Source organism: Lissotriton vulgaris, chromosome 12 (genome assembly GCF_964263255.1).
Source record: "Lissotriton vulgaris chromosome 12, aLisVul1.2, whole genome shotgun sequence".
NCBI classification, from domain to species: Eukaryota; Metazoa; Chordata; class Amphibia; order Caudata; family Salamandridae; genus Lissotriton; species Lissotriton vulgaris.
The window spans coordinates 734,226,593-734,240,797 of NC_141700.1; the positions used below are offsets into that span (position 1 = coordinate 734,226,593).

Consider the following 14,205-nt stretch of genomic DNA (forward strand, 5'->3'; position numbering starts at 1 on the left):
ATATCTCACATTCTGGGGAATATGGTTTCCTTCTTGGGGGATCTCTGGGAGACGTATTTCACCTTCAGTGAAACTCTGAACACCTTTAGGCATTTCCACCCAGCCTTTTATCTCTCTAGCACTGAAGATTTTCAGGAGGGACTGGGCTCCACTAATCCTAATAATTCTGGATACGGCCTACACTTTGATGGTCTCTTAGGGAGTATCTGCTGTCCCAAAGGACAGGGTATTGCATCTGAACCGCCACAAACCAAACCTCCATACATGGAGATTGAGTCGAATCAACTGAGAGGCTTTGACTGTATGCCAGATGTCGTAGATGTCATTTTAGCTATTCAAGGCCCCTTCACAAAATCCATCTTTTCTGGTTATTGTTCTAGGTTTGTTACCTAGTGCGAAACATGACAAACAGCCAAGCTGTTTGTTTTGTCTCTGGCCTACCAGGGCTTTGCTGTGGGCACTGTTAAGGGATATTTGAATTGAGAATGAGTTTATAAAGCATATGGCTAGCCAAATATGGCGCCCCAGTGTAAGAGAACCTAAGCAGCATCATCAACAAATCCGTCCACTTGGTCTTTACTTGCCAGGTCAGGCCTGTTTATTCAAGTCACCAGTGCATTACTTAAAATAGCTCTCATAGATCTTTCCCACATGTCATTTTATTATGCTGCATTGGGTGCTTAATTTAATTAATCTCTCAAATACACTGTGAGACTTTTGGCCCCAAGACATTTTTTTCTTATTACCATCACTTATGCATGTTATGTCAGTGAGTTGCTGGTCTTGTCTGTCCAACCACTCTATAACAACTTTTTCCTGACAAACTGGTGCTTCAGACTTGGGAATCCCTGCTACAGAAAGTGGTGTCACTTTTTTATGTGGGGCACTCCATCAAGCTCCCTGCAGTCTTCTTCCTACCACATCCCTGTAATAGGGAGAGGGACAGCAAATAGATACCAAGTGGGCACTTAGTTTATATACTGATAGAAGAAGGAAGCACCAGGAGGACAACACTGGTGCAAAGAAAGGAAAGTCAGTTTAGGAAAGGACCTATAGCTGTGCTAAGCTTTGACCAAGGCAGAGGCTCCTGAGTTCCTTCAGGGTCATTCCATCAGAGCAAAGTTTGCAACTACAGTCCTGGCTGGAGGGAATCCTATGTTAGACATCTGTGAAGCTGACACATGGGTATCCATGCATACCTTCATTGGGCCCTATCGTGTTGACTCTCTGGTCCGCCGCAGGGGACATTTTACCAGCTCAGTCCAGCAGGTCCAAGCTGATGTGAAATCTACTCCTCACACTCTCCACCATTATGAGGGCACTCTTTTGATATCTATTGAAAAGGTGAGGAATCTGTAGTTAGTAGTAGGTGACACTCTTTCTATTGGATACTCCAGCTGTAGATTCTTCACCATCCGCTCTCCACTCCATTCTTTAGAGCCGACTTCATGTAAGTTACTATATTCCAAGTTGGAATTTGCACACCGTCCTAATTTGTCAGTCTCTGTGTGTCTGAGGGCACAGAAATGACCTGTCGCAAAACCTGCATGCGTGGCACCTTTAGGCAATTATGTGTCATTACTTCCAGAAGTGGGACAGAGTCATCATGGAGTCCCATGGCAGCACCTGCCAGCATGTGGGAGATTTTAAAAATGGTTTTCAGTTCCAGTCTAGCACCTGGGTAGATTCACATGGTGAGGAATCTACATTTAAACAGCGTATCATTCCGAAAGAGCATTACTGAATGTAAGAAATCAGATGATTCTTTGGAGTGAGTAACTAGTCACCTCAAGCAAAACTAACAACCCTTGTCAGGGTGGACCCCTAAATTTAGTTAATTACCCTGGGCTCAACCCCCAGTAGCTATGGGACAGAGGAAACAGGCTTAACTTAGGGCAATGTTTAAAGTACTTATACAGTACAAAAACAGTCAAATAAAAGTAAAATTCAAAAACAATAGAAATACCAAAACCAATAAGAAACTAAGTTACATTTATTAAACAAATGGCAAAATCCAATAAGGGGAACCAGGGATATGAATTTTTCAAGTTTTTGAAAGTAGGAATAATGCCAAGAAGCATAAAGTGCCAATGATAGTCAATTGTCATGGTAGACAGGGACCTAGGCATAATTTGATACTGACCACAATGGAATGCGGTCAGATATACCAATCAGGTTCGTCCTGGTCAAATATTTGATCTTCTCTTTTAGTCCATTTGGTTCCAATCCACCATAGGGGTACACTTATAAAGCCTACAGGGCACAGGGGATGCACTTAGAGATTCACAAGGTGCTAGAAATAGGCCAACAGTGGAGTCTGGTCCAGTACCATGGTCAGTTTGGCAGTTGGGAGCAAAAGCCTCTTGTAGCCGGTTGTGTTCTTGTAGCTTTAACAGACGGCCAACCTTATGGCACTTGGAGTCCACTTTTATGTCCTACATACAATAGCTAGTAGGTCCATTCCTTGCAGGGCTCTTCTCAGGTTGCAGACAGCAAGTTCAGTCCTCTTCTAATTTTCTTCAGATCCAGGAGTGTTCGGAAGATGGTCCCTGAAGATGCCACATTTATGCCTGGCACAAGTTAATAGGTGGGAATGACTTCTTGGCATGCCCTAACCAATGGGGTAAAAGAACACAGGGCCAACCCTATCCACTTTGGGTATTTTCAAGATGGCAGATGTCTTCAGCCACACTAAACTTGGGCAGTGAGGACTGGGCATGTGCGGAAGTGTGCTATGATAATGCTAGTGTCCCCCCATATCGAACACTAATATCCATTTTGAAAAAGGTACTTCAACAACCAGACAGTGGATACACAAGAATTGTCTTGTATCCCGTTCTTGATGTTTAACAATAAACTACTACATATTCTACTTTTAAATGCCATGCACTCTGCCTTATGGGCATTAAGGCTGACATAGAAGTGACTTTTAAATGTTTAAAAGGAAGGTTTTGACATGGCAAAATGGGTGGTTTTTTTACAGGTTAAATTTGCACTTTAAAACTGAAAAAGCCAGGCTACAAATGCTAGGTCTGCAGTCTTGTTTGCACAGTCACTGTAGTGAAGTTAAATATGCCAATCGGGTATGTCACTTTTACCATGTTGAAAGGGGGATCAAAGGCATTTTATGACTGGTTACCAGGAGTAAAGTGCACAGAGTTCTACAGCCAGCAAAAATGTATGGCCCAGCAGAAGGCAAAAAAATCATGAGTGACCCTGCAGAAAGGGCAAATTCCCTACACTGAAGGTAAATAACTTGCTCATCTTTGGCATACCTTTGGCAGATCCCAGTTACAGATCTAATCAATAGTGGGATCTTTGGTATGGCCCTCTCACCTGGTCGAAGATTTCGTCAACAGTGGGCCGTCGTTCTGGCTGTTCACTCCAGCATTGCTTCATCAGCTGTACACACTCCAAGGGAGCCTGGTCCACTGACACAGAGGGTCGGCAGAGAGGAGGGGGCCTCTGGACTTTCTTGATAATTTCTAAAGAGCATACAGGGAAAGAAAGAGAGACCTTTCATCACGTCCACAACTGCAGAAAGAAAGATTGCACGATCATGGAGTTTGAACTTACATTTATAATCCAGTACTAGAACAGGTTTGATGTACAATGCTGAGTGAGAAGGCATCAGACTCTCACTTCTTTATATTGTCTTTTTACAAGCCCCAGTTCAACGAATTCTTCCAAATACATAGAGGATTATTTGCTTGAAATGTTTGGGCATACGTAAAGTACCCCCTTATGCGATGTCCCTCAGAATTGGTGCTATAGGTATGCATAGATGTTCACTGGCAGAGGTGAGTGTGTCAAATACAGAACTGTATGTGGGTGGAGGTACCCAAACAGCTTTGGTGCTACCTGATAAGATTGTGGTGCATTAGCAAAGCTGTTTGTAGGTTCTAATAACGGAGTAAAAGGAGACACTGCATCCCAGATGTGTGAAACACTCAAGATACTGTGGATACATCATTTGTAGGCGGTTGATCCCCTGCACTCAGAAGCATACACACACGTCAATACCAGCACAAACCAAAACTGTAACAGTGGGGTACCTGCCACCGGCAGCTCCAGCATACAGTATGGAGTTCCACGAATGATCACTTCCTGCATAATTATTCCAACGCTGTAGATGTCCCCTCTGTAGCTTCCCTTACGTTCCATGATAGGATCTCGAAGCATCTCTGGGGCTGTCCAGAAGAGATCTGTGGGGCAATAACACCATTTTTTACAAAAAATATTCAAAGTAGACATCTACAGGTCCTCCTAAATTTGTGTAGCTCTAGAGGAATACTAGCCTTGCAGACAGGAGGCTAACTAGCATTTGTTGTGAACTGGGCAAACCAGAAGAATTTGGCATTCTTGCTGACAGTCACCTTTTAAGAATCTATGTGTTCTATTGAGTCAATGACATCCTAAGGTGTACTACAATCCAGTAAAGAAATAAAGACGCAGTTTTATAGATTCCAATAAACTTGTTGACTACCCTTTGAGTCTCATTGACCTTTCTTATAGTATAGGTTGGATATGTTTGGTCTCTTTCCTAGTAGCAGTAGACGTGCCATTTTGTTCTTCATGGATCTCTTTGGCTTCTTGTGTGTTTTTTTTTATCCCTCTGCCAACTTCTGTATTTTTAGAGTTTCCTAGCATTCAATGTTTTTTAAGAAACCCTCTGATCTGTTGCAGTTTTTCATGGATCCTTTCCAGGTCTTGTGGTTATTTGTATAATGCTCTTACCTCTTATGGTTTAGAGTCCATCGGATTTCTGTTTTTCAGAGATTGCTTAACATCTAAAGGCCTCATCATGATCCCCTCCTCTGATCATGGTTTTAATTGACCCTTCCAAAAGCTACTGGCTTTTCTTCCACTGATCCCTTTCACTCCTTATTTTTGGGACAAATCCTTATGGGAGTTCCTATTTGATAATGGATCACAATGTTTTTAATGGTCTCTGTAAGAAATGTGATTATTATTTAGGGTGGGTGACTACCCACCTCAAGGAATAATCACAACCCTTTCAGAGCAAACCCTCAAAGTCACTATATTAACATCAGCTCAACCCTGTGGTAGCTAAGGTATAGAGCTGAGAGGCTTAACCTAGGGCAACGTGTAAAGTATTTATGCAGTACTAAAGCAGAAATAAAGTCAACATTTAAAACAATAAAACTCCTAGACCAAATCAGAAAAATGTTGTAAAATGTTATAAACACAATAACAAAAAAATCCAATAATGGGAACTAAAGATTTGAATTTTTAAGATTTTAAGTAGGTATAGCGCCAAGAATCCCCAAAGTGCTAATGATAGTCAATGGTCATGGTTGACCACATCTTAGGCACAATTTTAGACTGGCTGCGATGGAGCGTGGGTCGGATACACCAACCATGTTCGTCTTGGTCAAAGATTTTACTTACTGACTCAGTCCTTTAAAATCCCAGTGTGCAACTGGAGTTCACTTTATAAGCCCCCCACCCCCACCCCCAGGACCTCAGGGGAAGCACTTAAACATTTACAGGGTGTCACGCAGAGGCCAACAGGAGATTACGTTTAGGTCCAGTTACAACTGGGTAGCTTGGCAGTTGCAAGAAAGGCCTCCTGTAGCTTTCTGTATCCCTGTAGCTTGAGTCCACTTCTTATTTCTAGGTATAAAGAGCACATCCAGTCCTGCAGGGCTCTTTTCAAGTGACATACGGCTGGTCGAGGCTCAGCAATGTATTCTGAAGGAGGGGGCTGGAGGTGCAACACTTGCGCATGGCACTAGCTAGTAAGTGGAAATTACTCTTTGTTGTACACTAACCAATGGGGGATAAAGTTCCTGGTGCCATCCCTGGGCACTTTGAGAAATGTTAAGATGGCAAAAGTCTTCAACCACAATAAACGTGGCCTCTGAGGTCAGGAGAGTGGAGGGTGTAGTGTAATATTGTAATTCTAATCTCCTCCCACATCTAACACTAAACTCCAGTTTGAAGCAGGTACTTTAACGACCAGGCAGTGGCTACACGAGAATTGTCCTGCATCCTGTTCTCTCCCTTTCAGGAATGCCCCAACTAGTATAGGTAAAACTCAAAGATAGCAGTCTGGAAGGCTAAAGCATTGTCCTTCAGCAAACAGACAGTGGTCTGCATCCTGTTCAATCTCTTTCAAGTGTTACACACAGCCCAGTAGAACTGTCAAGTAGGATTTGACACTATGCTGTCAGAAAAAGGCCCCCGCCTCACTCTACATATTCTGTGAAGTTCAGAGGGGTCATCCCTCCCCTGAAGATTCGGGTTAGTCTATTGTTTCCTCCTGTGGTATTTAACACTTTTTCACATGTATTCAAATGCTCATCACTGGCTGGGAAAAGCTGGAACGCCAATGCATATTAGGCTCCAGGAACTTCAGGCAGGGAAAAGGTAACTTTCTAAAGGTTTATGTTCCTTAATATTAATTAAAATCCAAATTCACTATTCAATTGGATTTTTAATACCTATTAAAAACAGTTGTTTAGATATTAAACTATTACAAAAATGGGGTGACCCTTAAGGTATGGACCTGGGTAACTAGAGATATAAACAAACAATGGTCCTAGACCTATAGATTGAAGTACATTGATCAAATCAGAAATTGAATAAATATTCAAAACAAAAGCACCTATGATTAGTCTGCTATCTGTAAATCAAAGACTAGATCTAGTCTTTGATTTACAGATAGCAGACTAATCATAGGTGCTTTTGTTTTGAATATTTATTCAATTTCTGATTTGATCAATGTACTTCAATCTATAGGGTTAGATATTAAACTAGCTAGTCCCATTCCTGAGGCACTGTATTAGTATTTTAATCTGCACTTTGATGTTCTCTGTGGGCTAGCCAGCCTTACTACCTTGTAAATAGCTTTTGGGTGCTAGTCTTCGTAAAACATGTTTAATATTAAATCCTTACATATCCAAATTGCAATTTCTGCACTGCTACAGACAGGCTACAATGGTAGGCCTGCAGCCATGTTTGCACTGTCACTGTAGTAGATGTCACAATAGGTACTGCATTCCAAATATAGCATTAGGAATATGCCAGTTCAACTATGTTAAAAGGGCGAGCTCAGGCAATTTACAAATGGTTAGCAGGGTTAAAGTGCAGAAAGACCTAAAGCCAGCAAAAACACACAGTCCAACAAACTGCAAACATCAGGGCTGACCGTGTAGAAAAAGCCGATTTCCTACAGTCTCCTCTAAACTTTCAGTGTGGTATGAGTACCTCTGGTACCTCTAATGGTTATTCAGGACCTGTCATCCTACGCATGGTTTTTCATGAATCCACATGACCATATATGCTTTATCATCTCTTAGGTGGGTCCATAATCACTGTAAACGCTGATAATTTTTCAAGGGTCCCCCTAAACTTTTATAGTTTGTCATAGATCCCTGCCAACTGTTTTTGATGGGTCTCTAGCTTCTCAAATGGATTTTGAGAGCATCTCGCACAACTTATTAAGAATCTAACAGAGCACTCAGAGGTTTTTTTTCAATCCCCTGAGGCGCCGGTGCATCACTTTTCGTGACGCGCCGGCGGTGCATTTTCCTGCCGATATTTACAAGGACAGGAAAAGCCACCCTGCATGGCTTTTCCTGTCCTTTTAAATACGGTCCCTTCACACACAGCACTTTGCGTGAAAGGGGTGATGGAGCAAGGTGAAGAACAACATTTTGTTCAAACTTGTGAAGTTAATCTCTCAATAACAAAGTAACCAAATTAAAAGCTTGTGGTGAAATTATTAATCAACTCAGTTTAAGAATGCATTTATCATTACACGCGGGATAAACTAATGTGCTCTATGTTGCAAACGCAAAGAAAGAATAATAAACTAACCTTGTCTATTGTCTTTGTCAGTATTAAACGCGGCAGTAAAACTAATGGTATGTGCTTATTTATGTGCTTATGTTATGTCTTTTGTGATGAAAGCTCATGAAGTTCCTGCTATACGAAAAGGAGAAGTAATTATGATGCTGCCTATGTGTGCTTCAGCTAGGTAACATAATTAACAGGGTTAATTAGTAAAGGGGGAGGGTAACAGAATGGGTCTAAATTCTTTAATTAATTGATGTCTTGTGTTTGTTTAATAATAGTTTCCGAAGTGAGGCCTAAAAGATGGTTCAGAAAATATGGCTGACAGAGCTGCAGACGCAAAAGCTTGTGCAGAGTGAACTTTTCACACATGCGCAGCTGAGAAGAATTTTGCTGCATTGTCATCGTGAATTAAAAAGCAGCCTCTTTGGTCGTGTTGAATGTGCTCATGGAAAGATGACCCAAGGACAGGAACTTGATATGCCAGCCAAGGTTAGGAAGTGAAATGTACAAAACTCGAGGAAAGTTACTTTCTTGAGGAAGCTGAATTAAAAGACAATAGGGCTTATGTAAAGCCTGGATTTGGTCAAGAGTCGGACATGACCTAACAACTTTATCGTGGACTGACACAGGACAGCCAATGAAAAGCACGGATTTCCATGAAAGAATGTAAAATGTAGAAAGTTTAGCTAGAAAGAAAGGTATAAAGTCTGACACAATGAGCAAGGAAAAAACTATTACTTTCCGATTCCTGAGTGTCGTGACATGCTGATGGACCTTTGGCGCATGTAAGGACAGCCGACTTTAAATGATTTTTCCTTTTCAGGCGAAGAGAGAAATAGTTAGGGAAATAGATTTAGGGAAAGGAATCTGGTATTTTGCTAATAATTCATGTTTCTTAGCTTGCTTTGATATGTCAGTCTTAATTTCATTTCTTTATTAAATGCTGCTTACTTATTTGCTAATAAAATAAAGAATCAAAAACGTAAATGCTTTTTCCTTATGAAAAATAAAGATAATAAAAATTAGATTTGAAAAGACAAGCTGGTCTTGTTTATTCATGGTCTAGTTTCCATCAGTTGATCCAATCGCCTTAAGTGAATTCATTTAAGGGTGATAATATGTTTAATATCATGTTTAAGAAAGATAAACTGCAGTTGTATATAATAATGTAAATATTTTGTGAATAGATTGATTAATCAAATCACCTGATTCAGTTGCTCAGAAATTGTCTCATTGGTGTTATGGGCCTGAATATGTGTTTGATGTTTAATGGTGAGCATTGAGGTGTTAGGTAGCGTTTATGAGACAGTTTTTCAATCCGAGCGCTGGATCAGGGGCGTTCCATGAGTGTTACTGTGGGTGTACCCACGCAACACCCATGGAACCTGACACATTTCCAGATTTACGAAAAATCGAAAACCTGGAAATGTGTTTGAATGATACGCCACCCCAGGGGAGGTGTAGGGAGGCAAAACGAGGAGAAATGCATTAATATTTCCTTGTTTCTTTCCTCTTACTATGCATGCTGCACTTTGCAGCACACATAGAAGGAGGAAATCACCTCAGGGGATTATTTAAGGACAGGAAGGTGTCCCTTCCTGTACATAAATAATCATTAGAAAAATTACAATTTGCAAGTTCTATGTGTGCTAATGCAGCACACATAGAAGTTGTAAAATGCCATTTCAGATTGTTTATGTTCGGGAAGGGAAACCTTCCTGCACATAAACAATCATCACCATGATGCAGGCATCCTTGCACCATGGTGCAAGGGTGCGTGTGTCGGCACATGGCAGCCCATTGTGTGCCAGTGCAGGGGAGAACACAGCAATGCGACATATTATTGTAAATATATCGCATCCATGTGCTTTGATTAAAATCTTCTAAATGTTTTGCTCCTCTCTGATGGCTATGGTTTCAATCCTTGATTTCAATCAATCAAGATTACACCCTGAACAATACTACCTTTGTAAATGTTGTAGATAGCATTCTTGAAGCTATCAATGACTGTGCCCGGAATAGAGATCCTGCTTGATTTCTTACTGGCCTTTGATTGGATGGACTATGATTTCAGCCAGCATTTATACAATGCTGCATAGCATCATATCAGTGAATGTCCATATACTTAATTCTGTTTTTATAATGCACATATAAAACTGCAAAGCAAGATTACCACATGTTAACCACCTTGGGTTCTTTACTCTAATGATGAAAGTTTCCATAACTCTCAAACTAAGGGAAGAAGATGACTAAGTTCTCTTGGAGTTTATCTCTGGAACAGGCTCCCAGACGATTTAAGTCAAGGAAATAATTTCAACACTTTTAAACAAAATCTAAAAACAAACTGTGGTCGCCATCCCATCCGCGTCGCCAATTTATGGTATTCTCCAAATAGGAAATAAAGAGCAGAAATGACTAAAAGTAAATTAGCTGTATTCCAAAGTAAGGACTCCAGCCTCCAACCAATTCAGTAACTTTTTGTTCTGTCAAAACTTTGCAACCTCTGAAAACTTTGCAAAGGTTTTGAGCTTCTTGGGAAAAATTTTAATTTCAGCCACCCCTAGTCTCCATGTAACCCTCCACAAAGGCCAACAGCCAGGGAAAACACCTTTTGTAAATTATGCTTTATAAGTATTCTCTATAATGATCTAGCTCTCCCTGATATCTGTTTACGCGCACCTGGCGTCCCTTGGATCCAGTGCGATTCACGGTGTCCCACTGTTTACCATGAAACAGAAACATTCTAATCAACTTGTCTCTGTGTAATGCATGCATCTTATTGTCACCCACTGTTGTCCCACTTTTCCATGTCATATAAAGTCACCAACAATATCTTATCAGACATAGCCTTCCACATTTTTATGTAACTTCTTATAGTATGTTATTTGTTTACGATATTTTGAGGCATCCACATGGCGATGGCTCAAAAGAAAGACTGCAACCCATGGATGAAGATGGACAGACGAATCAAGTGATGTACTGGAAGAATTACAAGAACTCAAGTAGAGATGAAGGGAAAACATTCTGGGAATGAGCTATGGGAAGTTGGAAGAAGGGCGGTAAGAGTAGGAAAGCCAGAATAACTGGACATGTAGGACACTTTAGCCCAAAGTGAATCAGACACAGTTGGCCTCTGATCCCTACACTCAATCACCTTCAGGCCTTGCTTCCATATGGTACACTCGTTGAGCATCCAGCAGTTCATTATAACCATGGTCGGTCACCTTTAGGACAAATCGCCCATCGACTACGCAGTTCCTGGACTTCAGTCGTCCATGTACGATCTCCCGATGGTGAAGATACTTTAGACCCTGCCAGGGCAAAAGGGAGATGCGATCAGCATAATTTATACCAAGCTCTACATATTCAGAAAGGAAATAGGTGACAAACAAAATTACAGCACCAAAATCCATAATGACGAAGCATGTCTGATAAAAAAAACACACAGTACAGCAATTTAAATACAAGATTTAAAAAAAAATTTGATATATAGCAGGTAGAGATTAGGGATGGGTAATGTTTTTAGTATCATTGCACATTCTGAAAAAGTCAGATGCATTTGGACTTGGACTTTCCTGACTGTACCTGATTCACAGAGTTGTAGTGGAAAAACCTGGCCTACCATTCCTCTGATGATTTCTTGCTCTAGGATTAAAGCAGCAGATTGTCACAGCAGCAGCCCTCCAAGGGTCTCACCCAGTAAGAAGTGTTGTAGGGCGCCATGGGAAATGGTGTGGGGTGTCCGTGAGTGAGGAATCAGGAGAGTGGCAATCACTGGTAAATATACAGCTCAGTAGAGGAATCACCAAGTGGTGCCATTCCACCAGCTGCCCTGCAAGTCCCCTTGTAGCAGTGCAAATGTTTCTAGCCACTGAGAAGGGCAGCTGAAACTGGCCCTTATACTTCAACCTCAAAAATAAAAACATTTACCACGTAGTCAGTCTGGCAGTTACAGCTTTGCATGCGACAAATTCAATAGGAGTCTGAATTGTTCGCTATTTGTCAAGATATACAGCCTAATTCATCATTCTCCCGTTTTGCAAGCCCCTAATAGCGATTCATAGCGAATCGCTATTAAGGACTCGCAAAACGGGATTCATGTAGAAATTGCATAAAGAAATGCGATTCCTACATATTCCTTATTTGCGATTAGCAAATTGCTAATTGCAAATAAGGAATAACTCCCCATTCATTCCTATGGGCCAAAAGGCCCATAGGAATGAATGGGGAGTATTCCTTATTTGCGATTAGCAATTTGCTAATCGCAAATAAGATAGCGATTTGAAGGGTGCCAGGGGTGTCCAAAGGACACCCTGTAGCACACCTCAAATGAAATTTTACACAGGTGTTGCACACACACATGTCCAAAGGACATGTGTGTGTGTAACATGCAACTCAGAAAAATGCATTTAAATGCATTTTTCTGAGTTTTCTCAATTTACCACGAGGTCTGACCTCGCGGTAAATTGCGGCCAGAAATTGCAAATTCGCAAAAAAAATTTGGATGATGAATTGCATTTAAGGAATCTCAAATAGAGATTCCTTAAATGTAATTCCTCGCAAAATTGCGAGATCGCAATTAGCGATTTTTGAATTTGGGATGCTGAATCCCAAATGCAAAAATCGCACTCGCAAAGGGCCAGATTCTCAGAATCTGGCCCTTTGCGAGCGCAATTTTGTTTGATGAATCGGGCGGTTTGATGCTAAAAAGCAAAAAAACCCTAGTTACTATATGAAAGGCAGATAATTGGCCACTGTTTGATCTCAGGCTCATAAGAGTTACAATGATTTATCTCCCCAGTCCCCATGGGAGAGTAAAGAGGGAAAAGAATGAAAGTACATCCTCTTGATTACAACATCATAACACCTATGCTGGGTGCTACAGGAAACAAGTAAATCTTGTCCTATATGTGAAGGTCAAAGACTACAGGGGCATAATAAGATATTTGAGAGGTGGCCTCACCCATAACTTATCATGGCATGCTTCAACATAGGCGACCTCTCACGCTGGAGTAGGACAGTACCACTCCAGTGGACTCATCCTAATAAAATTGGGAGCTCTTAGATATTTTTTTACACGACAAATTCACCGTTCCAGATCAAAAGCTAAAAATTAACAAGGGGTATACCCAAATGAGATTCCATTATTAATGGGTACCCCCGGTATAGGTTAAAATCAGAGTTGTGCTTTAAGGGCAGAATATAGTGGTTCACCTAACCACTCGAGAATATCAACATGCTTCAATTAACAATAGTGCCAAAAATGGTCAAATGTCTTCATCAGGGTCAAAGAACTCCCTATCCGCATAGCACGAGTTACATGCAGAAAAACAAAGACTATGCTCTCATGGAAAGGGACATCACTTATGACAGACACCCAATTTGGGGAAACTACGGGCTTCAGGTAGACGCAATCTATGGAACCTATTTTGTCTACATCCTGCCATATGTCAGGTGCCTAAATAGAGTTTATGTCATAATGGACATCCCTTTGGTTGAGGCAACTGGGTGGTGCTGTCCTACTCCAGTGTGTTGCAGCATGCCCTGATAAGTTTTGAGTGAGGCGACCTCTCAAATATCTTATTATGACCCTGTAGGCTATGACCTTCACATATAGTACAAGATTTACTTATTTTCTTGCAACACCCAAGTAGCTTAGGTGTTATGATGCTAAATCTATTTATGTTAACGGATCCTAAATGCGAAATGTTTTCAGAACAGCTTAAAACTGAATTATTTCAACAGACAAAGCACGGGCCGCAATATATAGAAGGATATCATATTCATACGTAGATAGCTTCTTGTGCCATTGGGAAATCCATGGGAGCCGCATTATCAGAACACCTCTTGCCTTGTTCCATTTTCCAAGATAAAAGGCTATGAAAGGTGCCCATTAACCCAAGCTGAACCCATAATGGCAGCATATAAGCATCCTAATCAAGGGTACACATTGTTGAAGTCATTTGTAAGAGAATGCCCTTTTTCTGTGGTTAAACACCCACACTATTTGCTAGATTTTAGTGGATTGCCACATTTAACGTATTAACATTTAGCATACTATAAATCCCTTGTTTATGGTACTCTTTGCACCCAGGACCTGTACGTTAAATGTCACTAGTGACTGGGGCACAAATTGTGCTACCACTAAAGTGAAAGGGCAAAGAATGTCTTCAGGCCTGCAACTTCAGCCTGAGTGTGCAGTTTCCAAATGGCAAATTTGACCTGGCAAAATTAACCTTTGCACAGGCCTAAACCTTCCTTTTCAATCATGGTAAGACGCCCCTAAAGTAGGACCTAAATGCTCAGAGAGCAGGGTGCATGGTATTTAAAAAGCAGGACATGTGTTTTTAAGTATGTTTCATATGCCTTGGCAGTGAACAA

At 41.0% G+C, this 14,205-nt stretch overlaps 1 protein-coding gene across 1 annotated transcript in view; it reads right to left on the reverse strand.

Annotated features, from left to right (window-relative positions):
- Nucleotides 1-14,205, reverse strand: part of LOC147678438 (retinal guanylyl cyclase 2-like) — a 276,991-nt gene that overhangs the window by 51,788 nt on the left and 210,998 nt on the right. Inside the window, exons 10-12 of the mRNA XM_086946580.1 lie at nucleotides 10,979-11,135; nucleotides 4,056-4,205; nucleotides 3,337-3,485 (exon numbers count right to left, since the gene is read on the reverse strand). Coding sequence (XP_086802706.1) covers nucleotides 3,337-3,485; nucleotides 4,056-4,205; nucleotides 10,979-11,135 — 456 coding nt within the window. The remainder of the gene's footprint in view (nucleotides 1-3,336; nucleotides 3,486-4,055; nucleotides 4,206-10,978; nucleotides 11,136-14,205) is intronic.